At 39.6% G+C, this 16109-nt stretch overlaps 1 protein-coding gene across 1 annotated transcript in view; it reads right to left on the bottom strand.

Annotated features, from left to right (window-relative positions):
• The window catches only part of PRR14L (proline rich 14-like), a 78014-nt gene that overhangs the window by 30398 nt on the left and 31507 nt on the right, over positions 1-16109 (bottom strand). Inside the window, exon 4 of the mRNA XM_012660434.1 lies at positions 2675-7895. Within this exon, the coding sequence (XP_012515888.1) occupies positions 2675-7895 (5221 nt within the window). The remainder of the gene's footprint in view (positions 1-2674; positions 7896-16109) is intronic.

Raw genomic sequence — 16109 nt, forward strand, 5'->3', positions numbered from 1 at the left:
ATTAGCTGGACAACTAAAAATATATAGAAAAAATTAGCCGGGCATGGTGGCGCATGCCCGTAGTCCCAGCTACCCGGGAGGCTGAGGCAGTACGATCACTTGAGCCCAGGAGTTTGAGGTTGCTGTGAGCTAGGCTAACGCATGGCACTCACTCTAGCCAGGGCAACAGAGCGAGACTCTGTCTCAAAAAAAAAAAAAAAAAAAAGGAATGAGAGGCAGAATGGAACACTGGCAAAGCAGCTGACTGAATCAGGGACCAGGAGCCCTGGGTTCTAGTTCTAACTCAGTTGAAACCCTAACCAATTCATGATCTGGCTTAGGAAAAAATGTTTATGTGCCTCTGGAAGTTTACATATGGCTGAGTTTTATAGCTGAGAAGCTATAGTCTCAGCATCTATAAAAAAGCCAAAAAAGATGTCTGTCCAGCCTGTATTTTTTTTTAAAGTTTATTGACAACACCCCTGTCCGTAATTAGAGGGACTTTTATTTTATTTTTTTGAGAGGGGGTCTTGCTCTGTCACCTGGGCTAGAGTGCAGTGGCATCATCATAGCTCACTACAACCTCAAACTCCTGGGTTCAAGTGATCCTCCTGCCTCAGCCTCCAGAGTAGCTGGGAGAGTACAGGCATGTGCCACCATGCCTGGCTAATTTTTCTATTTTTTGTAAAATAGCCTGGGTCTTGAGCTCCTGGCCTCAAGCAATCTTCCTGCCTGTAAAGCACTAGGATTACAGGTGTGAGCCACTGTGTCCCATCCAACCTGTATTATAGAGTGCTGGAGAACAAAATTCTGTGGAAACTAAGATAAATCTTTGTTAAGTCTTGTTTTCTGGGGCTACCCGATTTATCTTGCATTTCTAAGTGTGTTTAGAAAAACAGCAACCTTCTAAACTCTAAGCCCAGGCACATGATGTTAAGGTGCTTTTTTAGAACCAATGAGAAGAAAAAGTCTCTACAAACACCACCTCACCTCCAGCTTCCACCTGAATTTAAATAAAATAAAAGCCAGACATAGGAAATAAGGCATAGAGAGAAAATATTCTACATCAAGAAACAAAAAAGTCGGGTGGGAAAGAGTTCTGGAAGAGGAAAAAGGGCCAAAGGATCATACCTTCACAGGGTGCAGTATGTACCCTCTACACTAAATTCAGGAATAAATATAGTTTAAAGAAAGTAGCACAATTTAAAGTGTGTACCATAGATACACAGCAGAGCAATCATGAGACTTTAGAGGCATACCGACAAACTAGACAATAAGAGCAGTATACCATTATTTTAAACAATTTGATTCATTCTAACGTATTTTTACAGCTACCTTATAAGAAGTGACTATTTTTCTATTAACTATAGGACGAGTACTTATAATAGTAATTCATCTTTCAATTTCAATCAGCAATGTTCAGCTTCTGGAGTGTTTTTTCTGGAACCCTTTTATTTATTCAGTTTTCTGCTAAGATGCGCAGAGCATTGCACAATATGCACCAGCAGCTTTTAAATGACCCAGAATGATTCTGAGCCAGGCTCAGCAGCATGCATCTATAGTCCCAGTTACTCAGGAGGCTGAGCCAGGAGGATTGGTAGAGTCCAAGAGTTCGAGTCCAGCCTGGGCAATATAGTGAGACCCGGTCTCAAAAAAAAAAAAAAAAAAAGAATAATGATTCTCATTAGAGATTGCATAGAGACACACAAAGAACAAAGTATCTCCTAGGCTATTTTTTTGGAATATTAAGGCTTTTTCACTGTTGCTGTTGTTTAATTTTTCAACTATAGCAATGGTAAGGGCAAGTTAGAGTTTCCCACTGGGCGTGGTCACTCATACTTATAATCCCAACACTTTGGGAGGCCAAGGTAGGAAGATCGCTTAAGATCAGCCTGGGCAACAAAGTGAGACCCTGTCTCTAAAAAAAATAAATAAAAATAAAAAGTTTCTGTTTACCCAAAGAATCACAAATAGAAGGATTTCTCTATTATGTCTATAGCAGCTCTTTAGGGATTCTTAAGATGAGTAGTTTAAGTCTCAAATTCTTTTTCTTCTCTTATTTTCAATTAGAAGGTATAATGATATTGATGAAATTATTTTTAAGTATTCTCATGGTCAAACCACAAGAACTCCTTCCCAGTTCACTTTAAATTCTATAAATCCTTAAACTAAAACAATTTGAAGCCTCCACACTGCAGAAAGAAATGTAGAGGTTCATGAACGAGACATGGTGATACCTACATAATTTATTCATTTGTTAAAAAGTATTTATCCTATATTCTCTACATAACAAACACTGAGTCAGGTGGCTGTATAATAATTTGTGAACAAGATATAGTTACAAGCGATTATCTGCCCCTATTTATAGTCTTCCACTTGTAATGAGTGTTTGTTCTCTGTAAGGTGGGGGGCAAGAGGAGAAAAGAAGATTCAAAAGACTTGATAGTTTGAAGAATAAAATGTACAGAAAAAAGAATGGTGCAATACAGGAGTGGATTCCACAGGAGACTCGGGAGGATGTCTATGCTTAAGATTTATTATTGCATTTTCTCAGCAGAGATTTGGCAAGATAAACAGAAAATGCAGATACAAAGAGGACTCCAAATAGCCTTGCATTTCTAGTAGAGCCCCTCTTTTCTCCCCACTGGCAGGAAGCAAACGCGGCGATATTTACAAAGAATGGGACAGATTTTACCTGCTCATGGTGCCCAGAGTTGGCTGCCGCTTGCTGTGAGTGGAATGAAGAGCGGAGATTTCGAAGGAGCAGGCGGAAGGCCCATGCTGACTCCAAATGGACAGCACTCTGCCCACTGAATAGGGCAGAGAACAGAAGATCTTGTCTGCTATGGAGGCTGGAGACCTCAACCCTTTCAAGCTCTGTATAAACTGGGTCATGAAGAGCCTCTGCATGGTAGGCATGTGACTGGAGAAGCTCCGTTTTTTTGTCCAGATTCGGTAACATCCTGGGGAACAAAGTGCTAGAAGTGTGTGAAGGCCAAGGACAGAGCAGTCTGCTCTGGTCTGGACTATGGCAGTGCCTCCATAGTCTTGGAGAGAAGCTGGAGGCTGTGGAGGAGCCTGAGTGTGTGCCTGACTATGGAGGCCAGTGTCTTTCCTGAATGTGGCCATCCCAGGGCAACCGTGGGACAAGAAGAAAGAAAAGGTCCACTTGGGAGGCTGTGACGGGCACTGGGGAGCCTCTCCTAAGGCAAGCCTTGCTGGAGCACAGTGCTCAGGAAAAGTCCTTGAGGACTCAGTCATGCAATCTGAGCCTGATTTCGCATGAAAGGATACTGGGAAGATTTCGGAACCAAACGGCAGCGATGGCATCTTGTTGCTCAAATCTATGAAGCTCATTTTGATGGCTTCAAGAGAATAAAGTGCCAAGGGCTTACTGTTAGGCCTCTTATCCCATCCACTAGCTGCCAAATATGGATTCAGCTGCAGTGTGTTGTATGAAAATCCATCCAGGAGCCGTTTATATCTGAGACGCTTGTAGGTTTTAGCCATTGGAAGAAGTTCAGAGGAACATCGCCGATATCTCAGTTTCTGGGTGGTCTTTGTGGCTGGGGCCAGTTTGGAGGCAAGGATGGACAGCTTGTTTAGTAAGGCTGATTCTTTGGTAGGCTTCCTAAAATTCAGGCTCCTCAAGGGATGGCATGGTGTAGCCTTCTGCTTTGGTATGTGGCTAATTAAGCTCCTGGCAGGTGGTGTTTTGGGTTCCAATCGTGTAGATGCAGACACAGCACTTGAACTAAGCAGTCTGTGTACTTTTGTGGGGATGGGATCAGAGGAACTCTTTAAAAAGGCAGAACTTCTGATTTTGCTTATTTTTCTCCCCACACTGACTTGCTCCTGACACAAAACTTTCTTACATGTCCGATGAGGCTGCTTCTTTAAAAGAAGTACTTTTTTCTTTGCAAAGGCACCATGTATCTGATCACACCCAGCAGTGTTGGGGTCTTGTGCTTTCCTGGGGGCACCAGGAAGACAAGGACCTGTGCATGATTCAATGTCCTTCTTTAAAGGATGGCATAAGTTTTCTTCCTTTTGGTTTTCCAACTTCTGAATAACTGCAGCAACGTCCCCCTTGGCCAGCTTTGCTAAGGTGATTTCTTTCATCATGGTGGAATCATCTCTGTCATCAACCTTAGGTTGGTTCTTGTTTTGGGTATCGTCTAACAACATGTTGGAGGATACACATTGTTCCGATATTGTATGTGCTTTTCGATGTATATATTCCTCTTCCTTCTGCAACATGCAGTCCAAAACCCTCTGGTTTTGGTGTTTTCTAGCAACACCAAGCATCCTTTGGCATTTAAAGTGGGTCTGAGAAATCTTGCTCACATTATCACTAGCATTATCTCCTCTGATAATCATCTCTTCAGATTCCTCCCCAACAGTTAAGTGACCCAGTGGTCCCCTCTGATGTTCTTCAGTTTCTTCTCCTGTCACTTTAGGTACCATTTCCATTGTCAAAGGCAAATGTCTATATGTGGCATTCTCACAAGGATGACAAGCTTTGCAGGCATTCTTTTCCACGCTGACATATATGCTGCCTTCTCCACCAGAATTATTTATGTCTCTTGATATTCCTTCCTTCATCTCAGGCAGGACCGTGCAGTCCTTTACATTTTCACAAAGCATTTCATCGAATCTCGGTTTAAAAACAGTTTTCAGGTCAGTTTCTTCACTATTAATATTAGTTTCTGAATTTTCTTGAGAAGACAGACACAAAGGCATTATCTCAACAGATTCCAGGCTCCCTAGGGAAAAAGGGTTCTCATCTTGGCATCTAGAAGATGTCGGCTCTTTCAAGGAAATTTCAGTGATATTTTCTTTGCAGAATTCAGAATATATTTCTAGTCTTGATCCTTCAGTCATTTCTTGTGTTTCTCTCAGAGATGCTCCTTTACTTTGCTGTTCATGAAGATTATAATTTAAAGACACATTTACTCTATCCAATATTCTTGTATTTGGTTCATGATCTGAAACAGACTCTATCTCCTGGGCACAAGACTCTGGACAGTTTTCCATTTCACAGTCTTTTAAAGATCTACATGCTTTCTCTTCATATGATTTTTTTATTTCAAGAGATCCCACTGTAGAATCAGCAGCATCTGGGAAATCGGAGTCCTGGTCAGTCATTCCTACAAATGCAGCATTCAGTTCTCCTCTCTGAGACAAGGTACTTCTAGAGGTTTCCTTAAATGCCAGTCCACCTTGCCTTCTACCACTATCAAGTGTACTAGTTGCTTTCATGTCCGGCATGCCTTCTGTAGGCTTATTACTACCGTCTGTGTTGATGGTAGCCACCATACCATCTGTGGACTCTTCACAACCAGAAATATTTTCACAGTCTCCTTTCAAATCATCTTTCTTTGGTCTCCCACAAGACTGTGGGTTATTACTGCCTGAAATGACCAGCAGATCCTTCTGGTGGTGGCGTACCTCCCTGTTAGGCTCTGTGACAGTCTCTCTCTGGTCACCACCCAGTGTCTCCTTAGCTGGTTTATCTTCATTTCTGCATTTGTCAGGTCTGTTTTGATTACTCTGGCAGTCAAGGACTTCATTTGCCTGATCAAGGGTTTCCACTGCTTTGTTCATGTTTCTAAGGTTGGAGAAGGTAACAGTAGGAGACTGGTCCAACAATATTTCAGGACTTGGAATGTTTACAGATTGGTGTAGTTCTTGCGTGGCACAATCAGAGATGTTATACTTACAAAATACAGTCTCTTTGGATATATCCTGTTTCATTCCTTCTAATTTTTCCTCACTGGGTGTGATGTGACTGGTGGTAAGAACAGTTTTGTTTGAAACTCCACTATTTAATGTGCCTGCTGTCATCTCATTTCTGATCTCATCTCCTGGAAGGCTGCCTTTAGTTTTTCTCCCATCAGGTTCACTTGCCTCTGATGTATAACTCACTTTATGGCTGCTACCTTCCACAGAGTCTTCTGTTCCTTGGGAGTGGTTAGTGCTGTGCTGAACTGCATTTTCACATTTTGTTATCAAAGAGTTATCAACTTTCAGGCTGATTCTGCTGGATTCAAAAGCAGCACAAACAGAATGCATGTTCTCTTCTGGTGCATTTTTTCCTACACAATGACAGCTAGACATATCCTGAGATTGAGCATTGTGACGTTCTGTAACAGAGACCACTTGAGGAAAGCTAGCTACTTCTTTCTTACTTGAGAGAAGCCTGGAATGTAGATCTTTTGTTCTTGAATCAGCCATTTCTTTTTTTCTCTCTAGGTTTTCTGGTTTGATGTTTAAGGTGAGACTGTTTGAAGAGGCACCACAGGTTTTGTTACCTGGTGGAGAGATGTCCTTCATTTTTCTCTTAATGGGAATGGTCTGAGTATTAGCAAGGACATCTGCTCCATCCTCTAATGGAGGGTGATGGCTCTGTTGGGCATCTTTGCTTTTTGCTAAAGGCATCTCTTTGTTTATATTTTGTAGAAAGTCAGTTGGCAACTTTGTGTGGTCTGGAGAATTAAGGGACACTTGTTGATTTAAAACACATTCACTTTCTACTTTGTTTACAACAAGTTCATCAGTACAAGAAAGTTTATTCATCTCACAGGCAATGCTCTGTTCATCTAAATGTGGAATATTGTCAGGTCTGTAATCAAATTCTGGGGATGGTGGCAACTGAACAATATCTTTGCTGGGTTTTAAAACCTCATTTATAGGACTTATCTGATCCTCTGGCATTAAACTCACAAGAGATTTTCTTTCAAACAGAAAATCATTACATGATGCTTCATTTAAATGGGTGTCACCTTCCAGATTTCTCTGGATGTTGACTAAGGAGTTAGAGTCTTTACAGTAAATCTTTTCATGTAACATATTGGGCTCTATAGTGGTTATCTGTTCTGGCTCTTCAACCTGCTTCGAGGAGGAAAAATTGCTTTTTTCAGAGTGTTCACCTGCATGGCTCATGTTAACAAAAGTTTCTCTATGGTCCTCAGAGTTTGTCGAGTTATCTTGAATGTCTAAAGCAATTTTCAAATCACTTTTTTTAAACATTACTTCTGTGGCTTCAGGAAAAGAATTGGGCATTAATGAACCACATCTCTCTGTATGGAGACTGCCTTGAATGCAATAGTTATTGTGGATATTTTCTTTTGGGGAATCAACAGTCTTTTTTCCACCAGAACAATGATGACCAATCTCCTTTTCTGGCTGTGTGGCATTAACAGGAAAGAGTTCCCCTCTTTCACTCCTGGGATTCCAACATTGTTCTTCATTTTCTTCTCTAGAAGTCGAGTTCTTGTTTTGATCATCCCCATCAAAACAGGAATTGTCTGTCGTTTCGGCAGATCCCTTCAGCAAACCATCTCCTTCAAAACCACATTTTTCTAAGGAAAATGTTCTGGATTCTGGACCAGACAAATCTGATGTGAAACATGAAACTTCAGAATTTTCTTCCAAGGGTTCTATAGCAACTACATTTCTTCTGGCTATGGGACCATCAGGCGCAGAACTCTGTTTTTCATGATGGTGGCCATGAATCTGTGGGTGATTGTCAGCTGCTTCACAGACAAGGTTAAATTTACACAACTCTTCCTTCCCACTGTCCACTTTGCAAATGGCACTGTTCCCTGGTAATAATGACAACCAAGAAGTTTTTAATTCTTCACAGTCTTTCTCTTTAGGAGTTGCTTCTGTTAATCCAGGGTCCGCAAAGGTTAAAGGCTCTAGGGTAACCAATCTGCTGGTTTCTGAAATCTCACCACTGGCCATGATTTTGTCTACTTCTGGGTACTCGCTGCACCCTGCTGAGAGACCTTTACTCACGTTGCCATTCTTGTGTCCTTCATTATTATTCCTCTTAGTCCCATTGACCTTCATACCTTGTACTTCTTCAATGGATTTTAGCAGAGTTTCAGTTGTAATTTGTACATTTCCTTCTGTGCAAAAGAAATAAATCCAAATCAGTATGTAATCGTAAAAACAAATTTGTTTGCTATACCTCTATGAATTTTATCATGCTACAAGCAATAACAACAACAAAGATCCAACTGAAAAAGAGAATTACAGTTACTGCACTATACCACTGATTTCACTTTTCTCTGCAAAATACGACAGAGTGCTAAAAGTATATTTGCCAGTAACTGGTAATTTTCTTTTCTTTTCTATTTTTTGAGACAGGGTCTTGCTCTGTTGCCTGGGCTAGAGTGTAGTGGCATCAACACAGCTCACTGAACTCCTGGGCTCAACCAATCCTCCTGTCTCAGCTTCCCGAGTAGCTGGGACTATATGCACGTGCCACCACGCCCAACTAATTTTTATTTTTTTGTAGAGACGGGCTCTTGCTATGTTGCTCAGGCTGGTCTCGAACTCTTGACCTCAAGTACTCCTCCTGCCTTGGCCTTCCAAAATGTGATTATAGGCATGAGCCACTGTGCCCTGCCAGAAACCAGTAATTTTCAACAAATGCCTTTCTCTAAATGTTATACAGCATTCAACTGAAAACTACATGGAGACATATGCCTAATTCAGTCTTAAGAAGCTTCCATTTCAAAACATTAATAGAGCGGATTCAAAATATAACAGCTTACAGTATTAGATGACCATATATCTCATTATTTGAACTTATATAAGTCATAGATAAAATTACTTTGAAGAAAAACAATTATTCATAAAACTTAATATAAAAGAGATTAATCTATAAATTGAATATTAGCCTTGAAGTCAATTATCTACTACAATTGGCTTTCTACAAGGTTGAGCTGATAATTATTGAAGCTACATGACAGATACATGGGGGTTTAATAAAGTCTTTCCACGTTCAAATATGTTTGAAAATTCCCGTTATGAAACATTAAAAATCAAAAACCTTTCTAAGAATATAAATACAATTCATAAAGAATTTTTCCTGCAGTTTCTCTGAAATTCTAGGTACAAGATGTAGTTAGTATAAAGAAGTTCCCCAAACTTGTTAATCTATACCCACACACAAAAATATTTTCATCCCTCCTCCCCTTTTAGAAAAACAAATCCAAAGCGATACACGTGCATGTGTATATAGGTGTGTGTGTGTGTGTGTATGTATGTATGTAACAAGATACCTGCACTAAACAAATTAAGCAAAATGCAAATCAATTTAAATATCCAATCCCTATTAGCATGTAAACTCCATGAGGGTAAAGATCTTGTTTGTTTTGTTCTCCTCCCTATTGTCCAGCATAATGCCTGGTATACAACAGTATTCAATAAATATTTGTAAAATTAAGGAATATAGTTAGGTCAAATCAACAAATGCTATTAACAGTGAGTTTCTGGGGCTCCCTAATCCATTTTTCAATAGGTTCTAAGAGCAGCAATTACCAAGAGCCATGACTATGAAGCCAGACCATCTTCGACTCGATCTTGGCTCTGTGATGCTTACTTCTCTGAGTTTCTTCCTTTGTAAAAAGTGGGGGAAGTACACTAACCTCAGTGCTATACTGAGGACTAAATTAAATAATACACATAAAAACATAAAATACCGGCCGGGTGTGGTGGCTCACGCCTGTAATCCTAGCACTCTGGGAGGCCAAGGTGGGAGGATCATTTGAGCGCAGGAGTTCGAGACCAGCCTGAGCAAGAGCGAGACCCCGTCTCTACTAAAACAAACAGAAAGAAATTAACTGGAAGACTAAACATATATGTATAAAAAAATTAGCTGGGCACAGTGGCGCATGCCTGTAGTCCCAGCTACTCGGGAGGCTGAGGCAGTAGGATCGCTTGAGCCCAGGAGTTTGAGGTTGCTGTGAGCGAAGCCGATGCCATGGCACTCTAGCTCGGGCAACAGAGTGAGACTGTCTCAAAAAAAAAAAAAAAAAAAAAAGGGGGGGCTTTGTGTATATTAACTCATCTGATTTTTACAATAATCCTTTGCAATATGTGCCATCTTTATCCCCATGTTACAGATAAGGACCAGGCCAGTGTTGCACAGCCTTTTTGTTTGTTTGCTTATTTGTTCAGGCCCATTCATGCGATGTGGTATTCCACAGCCTTTTGAAAACTTTCTAATAAAAATAAAATTGCCTCAAACTCTCATTTTACAGTTCTTTGAAATTTCAAAATAAATGTGATTAAAAATAAGTCAAAAGAATGGGCAGAGTATCGTTTTGCTTTCCAGCTGTACACAAGCCTTCCCCACCCATCCTTCTGCTACCCTGCCTGGGAAGTGCCTGTTCCTCTGGCACATATTGCAAAGGATTACTGTAAAAATTAGATGAGTCAATATACACAAAATTCTCTATTTTTTTTAGTAGAGACAGAGTCTCACTCTGTTGCCCGGGCTAGAGTGCCGTGGCATCGGCCTCGCTCACAGCAACCTCAAACTCCTGGGCTCAAGCAATCCTACTGCCTGAGCCTCCGGAGTAGCTGGGACTACAGGCAAGCACTACTATGCCCCGTTAATTTTTTATATACATTTTTAGTTGTTCAGCTAATTTATTTCTATTTTTTAGTAGAGACAGGGTCTCGCTCTTGCTCAGGCTGGTCTCAAACTCCTGAGCTCAAACAATCTGCCCACCTCAGCTTCCCAGAGTGCTAAGATTATAGGCATGAGCCATCACACCTGGCTACATGAAGCTCTTAAAAGTGCCAGCAGAGAATCCATCTTTAGTTTGTGCTAGCCACTCTTATTAGGCCTTTGGCAGTCTATTCCCTTGGACAACGTCTCTACCAAACCTTTGTAATAATTTGTAATACTTTGTTTCTTGATTCTTTAATATAGCACTCTCATGAGACCGAGCTATTTGAGGGCAGAAACTAGACCTTTTTCTTTTTTTTGAGACAGGGTCTTGCTCTGTTGCCTGGGCTTGAGTGCAGTGGTGTCATCACAGCTTGCTGCAACCTCAGCCTCCTGAACTCAAGTGATCATCCTGCCTCAGCTTCCTGAGAAGTTGGGACTACAGGTGTGTGCCACCATGCCTGGCTTATTTTTCCACTTTTTGTAGAGATGGGGTCTTGCTCTTGTCAGGATGGTATCAAACTCCTGGCCTCAAGGGATCCTCCTGTTTGAGTCTCCCAAAGTGCTAGGATTACAGGCGTGAGCCACTGTGCCTGGCCTAGAAACTAGATCTTAACGATTGCTGTGGACTCAGTATTTGGCATCGATCTCGGTACATCGTAGGTACATATGAATGTTAGCTCGCGCAGTGGGTATATGAAAAAATGTTAAACATCCTTAGTCATCACAGAAATGCAAAAAATCAAAACTCCAATGAGATATCATCTCACTCCAGTTAAAATGGCTTTTATTCAAAAGACAGGCAATAATGAATGCTGGCAGGGATGTGAAGAAAGGGGAATCCTCGTACACTGTTGGTGGGAATGTAAATTAGTGCAATCACTATGGAGAATAGTATGGCGTTTCCACAAAAAACTAAAAAGAGAACTACCATATGATCCAGCAATCCCACTGCTATATATATCCAAAAGAAAGAAAATCAGTATATCAAAAAGGTAACTGCCCACGCATGCTTACTGCAGCACTATTCACAATTTCCAAGATTTAGAATCAACCTAAGTGTCCACCAACAGATAAATGGATAAAGAAAATATCGTACATATACACAATGGAATATTATTCATTCATAAAAAGAATGAAATCCTGTCATTTGCAGCAACATCAATGGAACTGGAGACCACTTTGTTAACTGAAATAAGCCAAACACAGAAAGACAAATTTCACATGTTTTCACTCCTATGTGGGAGCTAAAAAGTAAAACAATTGATCTCATGGAGACAGAGAATAAAATGGTTACCAGAGGCTGGAAAAGGTAGCAGTGAGGGCAGTGGGGATGGTTAATGGGTACAAAAATATAGGTAGGAAGAATGAACAATTTTTTTCTTGAAGAGTCAGGGTCTTGCTCTGTCACTGGGATGGAGTGCAGTGGTTAAGAGAGCTCACTGCAGTCTTGAACTCCTAGGCCCAAGTGATCCTCCTGCCTCAGCTTCCTGAGTAGCTAGGACTACAGGTACATGCCACCACGCACAGTTAACTAAAAAAATTTTTTCTGTAGAGATAGCGTCTCACTATGTTGCCCAGGCTGCTCTCAAACTCCTGGGCTCAGGCAATCCTTCCACCTTGGTCTCCCACAGTGCTGGGATTACAGGCATGAGACACTGCACCAAAGCAGAATGAACAATATTTGACAGCACAACAAAGTGACTATAATCAACAATCTGTTATGGTATACTTTAAAATAACTAAAAGAGTGGAGTCAGAATGTTCCTAACACAAAGGAAGGACAGATGGATTCTTGAGGTGATACCCCAAATTACCCTGATTTGATTATTACACATTATATACCTGTATCAAAACCTCACATATACCCCATAAATACATACATTATGTACCCATAATAATAACAAAATTTCAAAAAAAAAAAAGAAAGAAAGAAAGAAAGAAACAAAGAAGAACCTAAGAACATTAAAAAAAATGTTAGCTGAATGAAAAATTAGAAGATTAGGGCCTAGGGGCCAGGCACAGTAGCTCATGCCTATAATTCTAGCACTTTGGGAGGCCAAGGCAGGAAGATTACTTGAGCTCAAGAGTTCAAGACCAGCCTGAGCAAGAGCAAGATCCCGTCTCTACTAAAAAATAAAAATAAAAAATAAATAATTAAAAATTTAGCCAGGTATGGTGGGGTGCGAGCCTGTAGTCCCAGCTACCAAGGAGGCTGAGGCAGGAGGATCACCTGAGCCCAAGAGTTTGAGGTTGAAGTAGTGAGCTATGACGACGACACTGCACTCTAGCCCGGGCAACAGAGAAAGAGAGACCTTGTGTCAAAAAAAAAAGGAATGAAGAAGTGATATATGCTACAACATAGGTGAACCTTAAAACCTTTATGTCGGGGGGCAGGGGAAAGGTGGAAATAAATAAATAAAAATTAAAAAAAAAAAAAAACCCTTTATGCCAAGTGAAAGAAGTGAATCACCCAAGATCATATACTGGTAAGGTCTTGTTTACACAAAATATTCAACCTTTATAGGCAAATCTGTAGAGGCAAAAGTAGATTACTGGATAGGGAATGACTCCATGGGCAGAGTTTCTTTGAGGAGCGATGAAAATTAAATTATGGTGATAGCTATACAACTCTGTAAATATATGAAAAACCACTGAATGTGTATACTTTAAATAGGTGAACTTCATAGTATGTAAGCTATATCTTGAAAAAGCTGTTTTTTAAAAAGTCCTTATACTACAATTATAATATCAGTAACACTGTACTTTGTGTGTGTATTATCTCCATATAACCATAATTTGGGACAGACATGCTGGAGGTTCAAAAGGATTCAATAGCATTTCCGTCAAACCTTTTCCTAGATCAAAAATTTAAGTGGCTATGGAAACTAAATATGACCTAAGTTTTGGTTTATCTTACACACTCATCCTTGGAAAATGTGTAATAGATTAGTAATATTATAATGTCTTATAAAAGGAAGTTCAATTGTGGAGGTTCAAAGAGGCTGCCTAGAGGTAGGATAGCCTCAGATAACCCTATAAGCTTTCCTCATCTCCTAAGTTTGTACTGACCAATGAATATCTGGGTTTCCAAATTACAAATAAGTTAATAAATAATGAAAAGTATTCAACTTCTCAACTGGAACTGTTCTCTGTTGCTGGTAGGAATGCAAAATGGTACAACCACTCTAGCCAACAGTTTGGTAGTTTCTTATATTAATAAAATTAAACATATACTTTCCAAATAACACAACGTAGGTATTTGCCCAGGTGAAATGACAACTCATGTGAACACACTAAAACTCATCTGCAAATGTTTTATAGCAGTTTCATTTATAATTGCCAGAGCTAGAAACAATTCAAATTTCTCTCAAATGGGAAATGGATAAATAAACTGTGATACAACTAGACACAGAGATACTCCTCAGTCATAAGAAGGAATGCATTACTGATGTATATAATAATATGGATCAGTCTGAAATGCACTATGTTAAATGAAAAAAAGCTAGACTCAAAGGCTTCTCCTGTATGATTATATTATTATTATTGATTATAGTATTTATATTTTTATGACATTCTAAAAAAGGCAAAACTATAGGGACAGAAGAAAACAGATCACTGGTTGCTAAGGGCTGGGTTGGCAAGAGAGACTGAATATAAAAGGAGAAAAATTGCTAAGCAAATGTTCTATACCTTGACAATGGTGGTAGTTACACAACTGCATGTGTTTGTCAAAACTTATTGTACACACACACACGTAAATTCTATTGTATGTAAATTACACCTCAATTAAAAAAAAAAAGAAAGAAAAAATTCGGTTCCCCAAATGTGTAGACTTCATCCTTGTTGCCTATTAAATGGATGTGGTACTAGCTGATTTTTCAACCTTAACCCCCCAGAATATGAACTAAAAGAGGATAATGACACAAATAGGGAATAAAACCTCTACAAAAAAATAGGAAATATTAGTTTCAAATTACATATATTTTTTTAAAAAATCAATAAACTGCAAGAATCTAGGAGAATAAAAGGCATAAGGGCTTTGTTCACAGTTCATTCCACCTCCTCATAATGCTCAATTTATTCACATAACAGAAATAGAGGCTTAAAAAAGATTGTTTGAACTTTATTCTAAATTCTAAACTACCTAGTTCCAAAAATTATGTAAGGTAGACTTTCCCTCCTTGACTACTTTCGCCTTTTCCCCAACGCTTTCTAATTCCTGGCGACCCTTCCACATAAGACTTCATGCAAATCACTAGTGGGAATTAAGTCTCACAGTAATGAGTGGGAACTAACATTGGATTGTTCCCGGTGCCATTCCACCTTTCCTACACATAACCTTCCCAAAGAACTCCAGTTACAGGGAACGCTCTGAAAAAAGAAAACATATAAACTTGATAATATCAGTTTTATAAAGTAGCAAACAAAATATTATGGTGAAATAGCCACACTGAAAGTCAGAACATCTTTATTTGATGTGACTCAGAAAAAAAAAAAAATCAATAAAAAATAAAAGTCAGAAGAGCACAAAGGGAGAGGTACCAGTCAGAGTCCCTGACAGGAGGAGTCTCTTGTGAAATGGCCCCTCAACTTAACTATTCCCATCACTGCTCCCCATAACCCCTCGCATGGGTCTGCCCTAGAGTGATTAAGAAATAAAAAATGATAGGCAAAATAGTATCTTACCAATTATTATTATTATTATTATTTTTTGAGACAGAGTCTCGCTCTGTTCTACAGGCTACAGTGCTGTGGCCTCAGCCTAGTTCACAGCAACCTCGAACTCCTGAGCTCAAGTGATCCTCCCACCTCGGCCTCCCAGAGTTCTAGGATTACAGGTGTGAGCCACCTTGGCCAGCCCATCCTACCAATTAAAGGTACCTTCTGGTTAACACAAAAATCCTTTTAAAGTGTTCAACTTATTCTGATTTCACCTCATTTAGCAGCAGCAGAAATATGACTAGAAAGAATCTCAAAACTATGGAATACCGGCCGGGCGCGGTGGCTCACGCCTGTAATCCTAGCACTCTGGGAGGCCGAGGCGGGCGGATTGTTTGAGCTCAGGAGTTTGAAACCAGCCTGGTATTTCAATCATTTTATTCTATTTCCCCCTCATTATTCTCCTAATTGAATTACTACAACTCGGGGTTAAAGCAAGTAAATGTTTGCATTTTATGGCAACATGTGCGGTATAATTCCTAACCAAAGAATTATATATTCTTTTCAGAATAACTTTACTTTTGTTGGATTGATCATGGCATTGCTATTCATTTGACTTAATATTCTATGTATTTTACTATTTAAAAAAAAAATGCTCCAGCAGACATTTCCAATGACCACTAACACTTTTCAAAAGCTTGGTTTGATATTGATATAAATATTGGCTAATCTACAGTTATGTTTTTTCGTAAAATGAGATGATGATTTCACAATCTCTCAACTGGTGCCTCATCTAATCTAGCTGTTTGATGTCCACATTCAGACCATAGCTGTCATCTTGATGCTTCCCTTTTCTTTGCTCTGTGTTGATTCTCTGTTTCTTGAATCTGATGTCTTTCCCTTTGTTTACTTCTCATTTTTTAAGAACAGATTCCCTAGTACTTGCCAAGAAAAAGAATGCACCTCGTATGTTTAAGGAAGTCTTAATTTTACCCTT

The sequence above is a fragment of the Propithecus coquereli genome, unplaced genomic scaffold (genome assembly GCF_000956105.1).
Source record: "Propithecus coquereli isolate 6110/MARCELLA unplaced genomic scaffold, Pcoq_1.0 Scaffold665, whole genome shotgun sequence".
Classification (NCBI taxonomy): Eukaryota; Metazoa; Chordata; class Mammalia; order Primates; family Indriidae; genus Propithecus; species Propithecus coquereli.